The 13,228-nt window shown below is 45.7% G+C and overlaps 1 protein-coding gene across 5 annotated transcripts in view; it reads left to right on the top strand.

Moving 5' to 3' along the window:
- The window catches only part of myt1b (myelin transcription factor 1b), a 122,979-nt gene that overhangs the window by 94,363 nt on the left and 15,388 nt on the right, over positions 1 to 13,228 (top strand). For 4 of the 5 annotated variants that reach the window (XM_052057831.1, XM_052057832.1, XM_052057835.1 and 1 more), the window contains 8 exons: positions 1,153 to 1,259; positions 4,987 to 5,041; positions 6,173 to 6,203; positions 7,230 to 7,292; positions 8,541 to 8,887; positions 9,087 to 10,142; positions 12,205 to 12,339; positions 13,080 to 13,170. In XM_052057831.1, coding sequence (XP_051913791.1) covers positions 1,153 to 1,259; positions 4,987 to 5,041; positions 6,173 to 6,203; positions 7,230 to 7,292; positions 8,541 to 8,887; positions 9,087 to 10,142; positions 12,205 to 12,339; positions 13,080 to 13,170 — 1,885 coding nt within the window. Of the gene's footprint in view, positions 1 to 1,150; positions 1,260 to 4,986; positions 5,042 to 6,172; positions 6,204 to 7,229; positions 7,293 to 8,540; positions 8,888 to 9,086; positions 10,143 to 12,204; positions 12,340 to 13,079; positions 13,171 to 13,228 lie in introns of all 5 variants that reach the window. The other variant, XM_052057834.1, reaches the window with a different exon arrangement.

The following is a 13,228-nucleotide window of genomic DNA, read 5'->3' as shown; positions in this document are numbered from 1 at the left end:
ACAGAGATGTAGGCCAACAGTATTGCTGTTGTCATCACTTTCATGTCGAGTGGGGGAGCAAAAGTTGATAAACAAGCATTCTGCAGAATGCTGGCATGGCGTTGGTGAGTTTTGCATGTAATGGGCAAACTTGGGATGAGAGGCAAAGTTTGGGGGTAAGAGGCTGCAGGAAGGGCATCGATTGGGGTTCAGGACCGCTCAGTCCTTCTCATCTTTGCTTTTGGTTTGCATTCTCTTTGGAGTACAGCTTCATGAACTGGACAATAAGTAACAGTCCACTCTTTGACAACAAAGTGCGTGAACTCCAAATTACAAGGCAATAAACTTCACAATGTTTTTACATATTAAAGTTGGATAATTCGACTAAATATTTTAAGTTTTACTTCGGTGAAAATTGTGTTTCCTGCATTTCACAAGAAAGAGATAAGACTGAATTAGTAAGTTTTTTCCAACTTAAATAACTGTATTAGCTCAGCAAAATACACGTTATGTTTTTTACAGTGTTCATCACGAGGTATAAGTTTGACTGACCATAATATCCATTTCCAGTTGTGTTTTGTCACAAAACTGAGTCGTTTTAAACATACAAAGGTAGATGAGTGCATCTTCATTCAGTGCATCTGTCTTCACCTCACCTCCCCGTTGCAACAAACCATGACAACATCTGTTACAATAACACGAATCTAGTGGGGATTTGGAATAGACTTAAAGTTTCTCTTGGGTGATCAGGGCAATGAAGTGAAGAGCTATTACCTTAATGAAAAAAAGGGAGGATGGAAAAAAAAGAAGCTTGATTTATGGATGACTCATTATTTACTGACCATTCATCCCTGGCAACCTCGCCTCCCCCTCTTTCCCCATTTTCTCCTACACGTGCCCTGAAAAGCTCGATAAAAATGCGCAAATTTGATTGATTCTATTAGTAGACTGACAGAGACCCCAGCTGGCGCACTTAACCATGTACGTGTGTGAGTGTGTGTACGTGCGTGTTGTTCCTTAGAGATAGGGTCGTGTGTACTCCAAGCCTGAGTACCATCAACCCATCCCCTTAACCTTGTATTTTTTGACCACACCCCTCCTCAAACTACTGCGCATTCACTGGTACGGATCATGTAAAATGTCTCTCGCCCCCCCCCCTCTCCCCCCGACTAGAAAATGAATTTCATGGCGAGCTGGTGAACCAGCGGTGGACACGAGGCGAAAGGACCAGCAGCCGCTGTCAGGCCTCCCTGAGACTGCAGAGCCGTCGACCAATCATGGTGAGTGACAAGCCCCACCCCCACCGCAAACACCCACCACCACTAAGAGTTGCCCGCACACTCCACCAACCACTTCATTCTGCTTCCTGGGCATTTCCTAACTCAGCAGGGACATCAAGAAAGGGGGGAGGATGAAATGTAAGAAGGAGAGGGTGCGCTTTGGCTGAGGGAGGAGGTCAGATGATGGCAGGTGGAAAACATAATCAAACAGCACATCAAATGTCCCGCTCGGCCCCGCCCTGGCCGTGCTCGGTCGGCTCTTGCCCGGTTCAGCTTAGCTCAATTTAGTTAAGCTCAGCGGTTTGCCTCTGCTGAGTTAACTTCTCGCGCCGGCACTTTTTTCTTCTCGATTATACTGAAACACAATATAAAGGAACTCAAAAGGATGGCCTTGAGCTGCTCCGACTTGATATCAGCAGAAACGAATATTCCTTGCGTAGCTCCCGACTTAATTTTACAGACGCTCCCAAATTGTGATCATTTGGAGGTAATTTCCTCAAGCACAAAACAGCTGGTCTCTTTTATTTTCTCGCCCCATGCATCACAACTGAGGGTGACGCACAACAAAGAGATGGAGGGGGCTGATGGGGAGAATGAAAGAGAGATGTGTGGGGAGAGGTAGTAAGGGCAAGGAGGAGGAAGCGACGGGGGGAGGGTGGGGGCTGTTCCCCCGTGGGCCCAGTAAAAGTAGTTTTGCTCCCCCCATGATGGCTCAGGTTCATCTAAGAAGATGACGTTTATTGATTTGGTTTGATTTCTGGTGCTGGCGGGGGAGAGCTGAGGAGAAAGGGAGGGAGGTGCTAATCTTCTCTTCCCGATGACACCTGTCACAGAACCGTCTTATCAGAAATGGAGGAGAGAAGATGCTGTGGTTAAAACTGAGATCTCATCAAGGTCAGGTGCAGATTCAGATTGAATTATTTTACATATTTTAAATTTTGCCAAAAGCGTGACCTTGGCAAGTGAGCAAAACCGTTTTTTTCCCCTTCAACCCACCAACTTGTGTTTAATGTTCGCTATAAACCGATATGGTTGCGTTTTATAGCATTGCAACGTTGTTTATTTTTGTAATTACTGCACTTTAACGCATATTTAATCTTATGTTTTTATTTCATTTCAAATTTCAATATGAGGACGTGAGAAATCAGCTGAACTGCCTCATAATTATGCATCTGTGGCCCATTAGGAAAGCCCACTTCAGTTAGTAATGGGTAGTTAAGGGCGGCTAGCTTGGCCTCGGTGGAGGCTCTTTTGCTCTTGCTCTTCTATGACGAGAGAAAGGCGCGCTTACCCCTCCTCCTGCTGCTCAACTGCTCTGTCTTGTATGAATGACTACTTTGAAACCGTGGAAGGGCTTTCCGTGTGGCAATCCAACATGGATGTCGCCTGCCATGGTCAGCCCGGTGGAGAGAAGTGCGAAGCACCCCTCTAATTGACAGCTGGTGCCTGCAGGTCATTTTTGGTGATATCAGTCTCCCGTCACTACTTGCAGTTGCCGTTAACTCCGTCCGTCTCCCTCTCACTCCCTCTCTGTTGTAAAGCTAAAAATGAATTAAAGAGTCATTAATTTGAGTCAGGAGAGGAAGGGTGACCTTCTCTTTGAAGTCATTGCCCCCAGCGTGACATTTACATAGGGCTGTCACAGTGTAGAGCAAAGGCCTCTTACACCAAAAGCGTCCCCCCCCAAAAAAAAAAAACTAATTGAGAATGTACCACACAGCCTGTAGGGATGAGCTTTGAATTCCACCTTGCACTTTTATATTCTTCTTTCTCCACCACCATTACATATTACATTTCACAGTTTTTGAAGTCACACGTGATATACAGTCGTTCACGCTGCGAGTGTGGCACATTTCCATTCACAGTTGGGCTCAATACTCTCTCCTTCTTCCCCTCCTACTCTCTTTTTTATGCATGGCATTTTGATCATTCTGAAAGTACAAAGTAGAAGGGGGCTCGCTTAAAAGACAACAAGGTAAAAAGGACAAGTTTGAACGTACATTAAGTAGCGGCCCCTTTCAAAGAGATTATGAAAATCGGCTGAAGGCCTGCCTTGCTGCGTTTGGATCCACTCACGATGACTTTGTGCACATACAAATTTAATGAGCTGGAATTGAGAAAAAGGGACAGGAAGAAGAGAAGGACTCGGATGTGCTTACCAATTTAAATGTGCGTAGCTATGGTTACACAAACATGAAAGTGCTAGGCGCCCTTTCCTGATGACTGATCAGTATGAACAGGGGCCATTTGGAAGAAAGCGGGCAAAGTGGATGACAATTTTTATGCATTGACACACACGTGTGCCGTTGAAAAACATGCATGCAAAGACCTTCTCTCGCACTCATTTAATGAGTTCACGGACATTGTTTACATCGGTTCGGTCTTCATAACATTTAAATCATCAGTTTTTAACCTGCATTACCAAACCCTGCAAATTGATTGGTCGGGTACGCCGAACAGGCCGTTTGTGTGAGGGAGCACGCGCACATTCACGGCAACACTCCGCGCGGCGCTCTTATCCACTCAGCTCCTCGTTGCAAGTGGGTGACTACAAGAGTTGACTACTTTCTTCAGGCAGTGTACAAAGCTGCGGCTTGTTGCACAACTTCAGCACTGACAGCACCTGATCTAAGAGAGCGGCAGAAAAAGCGGTCGCAGGCCAAGGCCGTGGAGGCCTCACACAGGAAGGGAGGGACTTTTTCTGTCTGCACCTGTACCACCGGCCTGACACGAAAGGCTCATGAATGGGCAACGACAGTATGCTTCGTCTTCTTCTCATCCCTCTTTCTCTGTGAGCAGGAAAGGGTCTTTGCCAAAAAACAGAGAGGGAAAAGGGGACAACTAAGAAGAGAAACAGGGCCTTGTGTTCGAATCCCTACTGTGGCGATGCCAGCTTGACGCTCGAGCGAACACAAAGCGGCTAAGTGACTGGGCAAAGAGGAGACTTAGGGTGGGCTGTGTAGGGAACTTCGGAAGAGCGAGGAAAAAGGAGAGAAAAAGCAAAGGCTAAACCCGTGATAAAATAAATTCAAGTAATCAAAGCTAAAAGGTCCATTGTGAAGAAAAAGCATCTGATAGCCTTCGAGTGCAGTACAAAGGAGGTGTGGCCTTCTGTCAGAGTGTGTGTGTGTGTGTGTGTGTGTGTGTGTGTGTGTGTGTGTGTGTTTGCTGGAGCCGGGTTAACACCTGCTCTTTTGTGGCTTAAAAGCCAAGCTAGGACTAAGCAATGCTCACGGTGTCTCCTACACACACCTACACACAAACACACACACACACACACACACACCATTTCCCTTCATGGAAGTGTTATTAAAGCAGCTTTTAGAGGCTGTGTGATTTTTGCTTCTTTATTCTGATATTCAAAGTTGTCATTTCCAATGCTTCCTCTCCCTAATGGTTGTGGCCCCTGTGCAGCCAAGGCCTCTTGCCTCCTATACAACACACAATCATGTTCAGCAGCACTCACCGCTGCAAATTACAGGGGGTCGTAATGGAGGGTGTGGAAAGGGGGGCAATTTTAAAATTAGCTCGTGCTCCCACTCCGAAGGCCCACACTTGTCTGGCTATTCATACAGTGCGAAGGCACATTGGTATATCTTGACTCCACCCCCTGTCCCACAATCCCTCCCAGCTCAAGGAAGGATTGACAGAATTGTTTATTTCTGTCATTATTTCTGCTTTATTTATTGAGAAATGATTGACTCTCCTCTTCCCCCCTCTTTCTCAGATGAGTGTAGAAAGTGATGACAAGCGAACTCGCACTCGGTCCAAGGGAATCAGAGGTGAGCTTAATTTCTATTTATTGGTTCAAATCATTTCTGTTTGCATTCAAACAAAAAAAATGTTCATGTCATATTGAACAGTGAAAACTGAATGATTATATGTCCAACCCATAAAAATGGGGAACACCCAAATAGGCGCAACACGGTCTGCCCAATTCCCAAACATGGTCAACTAGACTTGCTCTGGCACAAAAAGAAAGTTGCGCTCATCTTTACGCCATTCTATCAAAATAGGGCGCTTTGAGTTCACCCAACATTTTTTTTACAGTGTCGTCCAACCTGACATGTCAACGGCCCAGAGGTTGTAGCATAAGTTCCGTATCTAATGCACTTAATTTCATTCTTCCTGGGAGTAACATAAAAGGTTTACTGCTTATTTGATGTTAAGAAGCAAGGTGGCTGCGCTGCAGTTCAGATTCATCGCTACTGAATGATGAAAGTCGGAGAAAGTGATATGGGATATGGGGTATTTTTGACATGTGATTAATGCATGAGACATTGGAGCCCTGGCTAAATTCTCCAGGGTTTTATTTTTTTTCTTATATGCACCAAATGAAAATGGAATATTTCTCCGAACCCATCCTGCTGCTAAACTCTCAATCCATGGCGTCAGCCGGCCGACAGCAATGTGTGTGCTGATGGGCACAACTGCTTGATTTGTCTTTTCTCTGCGATAACTTTAAGTTGCTCCTTGGGGAAAAAAAAGTGGGATTTTTTTGGTGGGGGGGGGGGGGTCATTTTGGATGCTATTTTGCTTTCAATTGAATTTCCCCACTTCTACCACTTGAAATGCAATTTGTGTAAATTGCTGATGTCTGCATATGATTGTCACGTTCCCGCGTTTTCCTGTTTGCTTATACTTGTGTTGTAATGCTTGCCTATGTCAGACACAGTCTGTGTGTGTATACATGTGAACTGAAGAGTGTGCATGTGTTTCCCTCAGGAGTGTGTGGGCCTGTATGTGAAAGCCTCAAGGGATTCGTATGCATTTGTGATTTATTGATCTGAATTTCTTTTAGCACCACTGATTTCGGAAACACGAGCTCACATTTGTCCCCCCCCCCCCTGCCCCCACCCCCCTCTCCTTCTGTATATTCACCTCCCCACCCTCCACCCCCCAAATTCTTCCAGTTCCTATTGAGCATGTAGGACAGGAGCTGAGGTAAGACAACACATTCATTCATCTTTCATAAAGTTGTTTTATGTGCATAGCAAAGCACCCTGGGCGCTCATAGACACTAACAATGCTTGTTTACGCAAGTCAAGCTCCATATTAGTACAGTATTGTTTTTTTGAGTTCTTGCCTCTTCTTAGCTTGCGCTCAGTGCCTCAAACTGGCAAATTGATTTTCCTCTGCATTTTGTATTTCCTACTATGAACACATATTAGATCTGATCCAATCGGATGGGAGTTGGAGGGGTGGGGGTAGGGGGGTTCATGGTCTTTGCAAAAAAGGATGAAGGATGCAGGAGGAGCAAGGACACTCCTCGTCTCATTGTACGCAGGTCATGGCTTTAGGGGCTCACCAGTCATACAGCGCCATGTCCTTTCACCTCATCCTTCCCTCGATATGATTTCCACGTCTCCATATTATCTTAGTCTTCACCCCAATCATTGCTCTGTCCTCAAAACACCAAAAAGAAATAAGCACTGTGATCAAATGCAAATGCTGTTTTGTTTTTAACATAAAGTTGATAATAAGCATAACTGGAGTAATAAAGGGCAATAGGTGGGATACGTTAATGAGAATTGAAATGAGCCATCCTGAGGGGTCATAGCAACCTAAATCAGGGCGAACGAGCGGGGGGCGCAGAGGTATGAGGGTGGCGATGGGGGGGTGGGGGCGGGGGTGATGGTGATGGTGAGGAGCGCAGAGCAGGGGAAATTACAGCAGGTCTTGGGTGATCATTATCGCTCATGGTAACAGGATATAGGCCAGGCTTGATGTACGACACACAATATTATGTTCTCCCGGTTTGATGCCACCTGCAGTCATGCATCATGTGGATACATATCAGCGTCCAAGTGTGCCTTTGTGCATGTGCATCCCTGTGACGTGTGTGCTTGCTTTGCATGCCTTTTTTTTATAGGGGAGTTTGCTTCCAATTGCTATCATTATCATAATTTGGCTTGGTAAGTGCATTGCACCATGTCTTAAACATATTTACCCTCCATCCATCCCATCCAGCTGCCCCACCCCTGGATGCAATGGCTCTGGCCATATCAGTGGGAGATACTCACGACACAGAAGGTAGGGCAGATTAAACAAACTCTGTCTGTCCTTCTTTGTCTGTTTGTCTGTCCTCGTCATTGCTGATCCATCCCATCTTGCTTCCTTGGGATTTTTTTTTCCTTCGATGACATCACGGTTACACTTACAGTATTACATGGGCTATGACAGATACCAGTGATCATGCACTCTCAGAAGTAAGGGGAAATATGAGTTGGTTTCTGTCCCTCATGGTACATTTTGCAGTACGCTAATGTACCCCAGGGTTGTTTTTTTGTTGTTGTTGTATTTAGCATGTTTTTTTTCGAGCACATTAAGCTTTTATGGTACAGTATTTTCCTTTTCGCTTTTTATGTTTGACCTAGAAATGCTGATTCACTGCGGATTTTACCATGCATTTTAATTTATAGCTTATGTTTCAGAAAAAAAAATCCACCTGTAACTGAGCCTAATACTTAATTCATAACTATTATGAAATGTGTCAGTGTATTACAAATGATCATTACAAATTATTATTTTATTATTCCAATTATTATTATGGTCATGAAAATGTTATGTGCTAGAGAAACAAAAACAAGACGAGATCCAGAATCTTATTCTAATTATTAATACGGTCAGGAAAATTTGATGTGCTAGAGAAAAAAACAAGACCAGTTCCAGAATCTGTACAAAAAAAATCATTTAGAAAAGTTTACTTGAATCTCCAATTGAAAACATTTGCAACGTTTGCTGACAAGTGTTATTTGAGTAGTAGTTCTACCTGCCGAAGGAGCTTACATACAATAAATCAGACTGAAAAGGGGCACAAACTCTCGAGCAGGTGTGCAAGTGATTTCTTCAGGTTCCATCCAGCTGCGATCCTCTTCGCGTGTGACGCTCACTCTCACGAGAGCTGCAGAGAGCAGGCGGCTCACTGGCTTGTGACTCCTCTTGATTGTGTCACAGACATTAGCTATCTGTTTACATGTGTAGTCATTCAGCAGGCAATTTCAAATGCACTTTGTTTATAGATTCTCCTTCAATTTTACTCGCCGTCTCCCAGGTGAGAATAAGGGGGAGTTTATTGGATTTCACCCTCCGTTGCTTCCCCGCTGCTCTCCCCATACATGTTGTTCATTAAACGTTTCAGTCAGTTGGCTGAGATTGGTTGCCATATTTGGTCGTGAGTGAGCATGGCGCCCTCCTCAAGCTCCACTCACATTCATTCTCCAGCACGTCTTCAATCATAAACAAATGTGCTCTCGTTTTCTTCTCAATCTCTCCTGTCAGCATTCTGGGATGCCCCATAGCCAGAAAGCGGCGAGCTGAGGAGGCGGAGGCCGAGCAGGAACCGGAAACGGAGCGGCCATCATCCAAGAGGAAGTCCCACCCCCTGAAACTGACCCTGGATGACGGCTTCAGCGCAGAAAGTGATGCCAGCAGTGAAGCCGAGGGAGACGGCGAGAGGGACGGCGAGAACAGAAGCAAGAGCAAGGAGGATGGGGACGAGATGGAGGCTGCCGCAGAGGAAGAGAAGATTGGTAAAGACCTCATACGGGGACAGACCAACGGACAGGTTGGAAAGACACTGGGTCAACAAACGGAAGAAGAGGACAGGGAAGAAGCAACAGAGTTAGGTTAGTTGATTCTTACACCATAAGTAAATGCCAAAAAGCTTATAAAATGTTGATGGCATCACAATGTCATCATTACGGGTTCTTTTCCTCCTTTAGTTCTTGGGAAAAAAAACTTCCATTCACTAATAGTGTTGCCTTTGCTGCATGAGTTGCCGTTAGTCAGTTTATGTGGCACACACAGATGTCTTTGTTTTCACAGAAGAAGAGTATGACATCCTTGTACCTCCTATGACACCAGAGTATCAGTCTCCTTCTCGCAATGCTGAAGAAGTAGCCAACTCTCTCCTCCACCTCGGCCGAGTCCCTGCTACGGGTAACAACATCGACGCTCCAACAGAGGCCGCCCCGCAGCTGGTTGCCATGGAGACTGAAGAGAATGTCACAGTGGCAGTCGAACACGGTGAAAAAGTAGAGGAGGAGCAAGATCAGGAAACGGCTGATGCAGTGGAAGGCGTCGCAGGCAGAGGTCGAGACGGACGAGGGGAAACTGAAAGAGCAGAGGAGCAGTTGGTGGATGACAGAGGCGAGCTTGCGACTCTCGCCAAGGAGGTCCACCATCAACCCACGGCAGATGAAGAGGAAGAGACAGCAGAGCTGGCACATGAGAGAAAGAACACACTCTTAGAGGATGAAAAGGATGAGGAGGTGCACCCGAATGTGCCAACTGCTGTCCGCACTATCACCAGCACCACAGCAGCTCAGGGACCACATATCAAGACTGAAGACCACAGGGTTAGTCCTCTGGAGGACTACAACGCACATGAGAACTACAGTGTTACGCAAACCAGTCCGCCTGACCACTATGACTCCCACAAACCACTGAATAAATATAAGACCTGCCTTCCTTTAAACTACCTGTCCCACATGGCAAGCCCACTCGAGAACTACTCACCTAATCTCAGAGGCGATAACTTTAAAATCCACAAAGTCTCGCCCTCTGCCTCATCCGACATTATCGAGGTGCATTCTGACAAGTCAGATGAGAAAGACTTTGATGATGTGGATGGTGACGATGAACACGATGACGAGGACAGCCTCTCCCAGCGCTCCACTGTCACCGATGAGTCTGAGATGTTTGACATGACCCGAGGGAACCTGGGCCTCCTCGAGCAAGCCATTGCCCTCAAAGCAGAGCAGGTGAAGCCGGCTGGGCCCAGAGAGCTCCTGGGCGTGCCCGACATACAGCACCACCGATACTTCACCATGGAAGACCGGCCCAAGCACCTTGAGGTCATCAGAAAGAGCTACTTCAAAGGTAGGATGGAGTGCACAAAACAAGCAGGGACTTCTTTAGACTTGAAATTTGTTAGTCGGTCGTACTCCGTATGATTGTGATCATTGGCTTTCCATGAAATACATACTGTAGAACCTGAATACGTATTTCAAAACTCATACAAATACGTGTAAATAGGCAACCTGAAGCATATCTGTTGGTGTATCGCGTAAGACAAAGTACTGCACAGTTGTATGACGCCCTCCAGTCCTGGAATTGCTCAATGGTAGAGACGTGTTGCAAGCACATCTGTCCCGTGAAGTGGACACTTGGTGACCACCCCCCCCCCCCCGACCCACACCCCTGATCGTTGCCTTGAAATGGTTTGTGCGTGGCAGCTGAACAGTTGCTGAAGGGCAATGTCTCACCCTTTCTCTTCTACCACAAGTGGTCTCCAGTCCAGAGAATTCCACTTTACGAGTTAATTTAATTGATTTCAATGGGGAACGTCACAGAATGACTAAAACCTGTAAGTCAATGTACCGCTTGTACCGTCTGAGATTTTGTGCAACTTTACAAGCACGTATGATCACATGATTTGTGAGACCAGACCACCAGGCTGGGCTGTGACATCACCATCATTCTCTTCAGCAAAATGCTGAAGAACAGCAGTAGCACAGTGCTCGCTGAACTTGAGGCGCGGTACTGAATCCCGAAGCCTGCTTCAAGCTCGACAACCTTCCTCTACGATGATGAGAGAAGAAGACAAGAGCAGGGTTAAGAGAGGCGGTGGCACGTGAGCAAGAAAGAAAACTCAAGGAAAGGCCCAAGCGCAGGTTATTTTGTCGACGGGTGATGGAGGCTTACATTTTTCAGTTGGCACACTGCCCTCTCGCCATACTCCTCGCACTATCAGCAGCAGTGTTATTACATGCCTGCGAGTGTTGCCCTCTCCTTGGCCTCCACTCCCTCCCGCGGTGACGTTCTTGTACTGCTCAACCTTAATTAGGGGATGCGTGTCTCATTAACATTCAATTTGAAGGCCAACAGAGCTTCGCACCACTTTTTTTCTGCTCTTTCGTTACGCCGACGTCAATGGCGCCTCGTTGCTTACTTCCAGTAGCAGGAAAGTCAAACGAGTTTTTAATTGTGTACGGCATGTTAATGAGAGCCTGGCATACTCTCAACAGACACTTTGTTGGGTAGGCCTGAACAGCGTCATGGGATCCAAAACGAAAGGTGAATCGTAAAATGTAATCAAGCACACTTCTGGTTGACCGTCTTGAGATGTACAGTTTTTTTATGCAGTGGTGTATTTTTCCTCGTGTTTGTCGTATTTATGACGTAGACAATGTCACAAAGGTGCGAGGGTCATTCACTTTCAAACTTTATGCCAACTACTGTGAACTGCTGAGGAAGGTCAAGAAAGACGCAAAGAACAAACGCAGGGGTCATGGGTCATCTTACATCATGACAACGCAAGGCCTCACAAAGTGGCCCAAACGGTGCAGACCATCAACGATCTGGGCTATGAACTGCTCCATCATTCCCTTTACAGCCCAAACCTTGCCCCTTCAGACTTTCACCTCTTCGGTCCCTTAAAAGCATTCACGAGAGGGACAAAGTTTGAAAGTGACGATGAAGTCAAAAGTGTTGCGAGCGACCGGCTGAGACGTCAGTCCAAAGATTTTTTACAATGAGGGAATATGGGAGCCTTTGCACAGATGGGAAAACTGGGTAAAAAAAAAACAAAAACTTTTGCTGAGAGACTACGTTGAAGAAAAAAGTAAGCTACTATCTGCATTTGAAGTCCTGAAACCAAAAAATGTCGCCTTATTTATTGAATGACCCTCATATTAAAGGCAATAAAATGTCATATTTCCTGTGAACAGACGCACACAACAAGAAAACGAACAGATCCAGATGGTGCCTTTGCACAGTCAAATCACAAAATACAGTAGTGTATGTCTAGATTTCATGCTCAGCCAAGCAGACTGTCTGATGGCATTACCGCTTGCTTTTGTCCTCCTTTTTCATGTCATCCTCCTTTTTGTTGCGCCTCCCTTTCTTCCTCATCCAACCCCTGCATCGTCTGTCAATTTAGAGAGTATTCGACCAGAGAAGAGGGAGATCAAGTGCCCCACCCCGGGGTGTGATGGCACAGGTCACGTGACCGGACTTTACCCTCACCACCGCAGCCTGTCCGGCTGCCCTCACAAGGACAGGATCCCCCCTGAGAGTGAGTTTCCTTCGAGATGAAATCAAACATAGAACGAGTGCAATTGAAACCTCTTCATGATGGCACCGAATTCTATTCTGCCAAGTCTCACATTGGTAGACCATCCACCTACTGGCAGCACACACAACCTTGCAGACTGTTGGGATTGATCCATAGTCACTCTGACTATGGATCAACCTGTGTTACGAGGGTTACTTTAAAATCCAGTGGCCAGTGCCATTTGCCGGAATGGAAAACCTTACTGAGGACGAACATTGGTGGCCCATTCAGCAACCACTTCATTTTTTTTTCTGTAACTAATGGATTACAGTTACCGGTACTCTTTTTGTAACCTAATTACATAAGGCCGCTACATATATTCTGTGACTCCTCAAGTCTGCTGACAACTGTGCACGTGGCTGTGGCCAGTCCTTTAACCGTGTTTTAAAGGAGATTTATTCTTATTTTGTATTCTCCTCTTTTCAGACGTCCTAGTAAAATCTTTTGAATATTATTGTAGTGGACACGTGTTTAATTGTTTAAAGTGAGAAAAAAAAAACCACTCCCATCCTGTAGTTTGCTTTAATGCTCATTACGAGGTGTTTGGTGAACAACTTGAGGCTGAAGAGGCCCTGAGTCACCATTTTTCTTGCATTGGCGTCAATAACACAAACAAGAAATAATGATTGGATGCCAAGAAATAGAAATGCTACATTTTTATGTGTCATTCTGCATATACTGTATGCTCACGTCTCTTTCAGTTCTGGCCATGCATGAGAATGTGCTGAAGTGTCCAACTCCCGGCTGCACCGGTCAGGGCCATGTTAACAGCAACCGTAACACACACCGCAGGTATGCATACATGACAGCCTCGGATATGTGCTTACATCTGTTTTTGTTAGACGTAGGC

Source organism: Hippocampus zosterae, chromosome 2 (genome assembly GCF_025434085.1).
Source record: "Hippocampus zosterae strain Florida chromosome 2, ASM2543408v3, whole genome shotgun sequence".
NCBI classification, from domain to species: domain Eukaryota; kingdom Metazoa; phylum Chordata; class Actinopteri; order Syngnathiformes; family Syngnathidae; genus Hippocampus; species Hippocampus zosterae.
The sequence above is the reverse complement of the archived record's forward strand: the minus strand, read 5'-3'. Positions and strand labels throughout refer to the sequence as shown.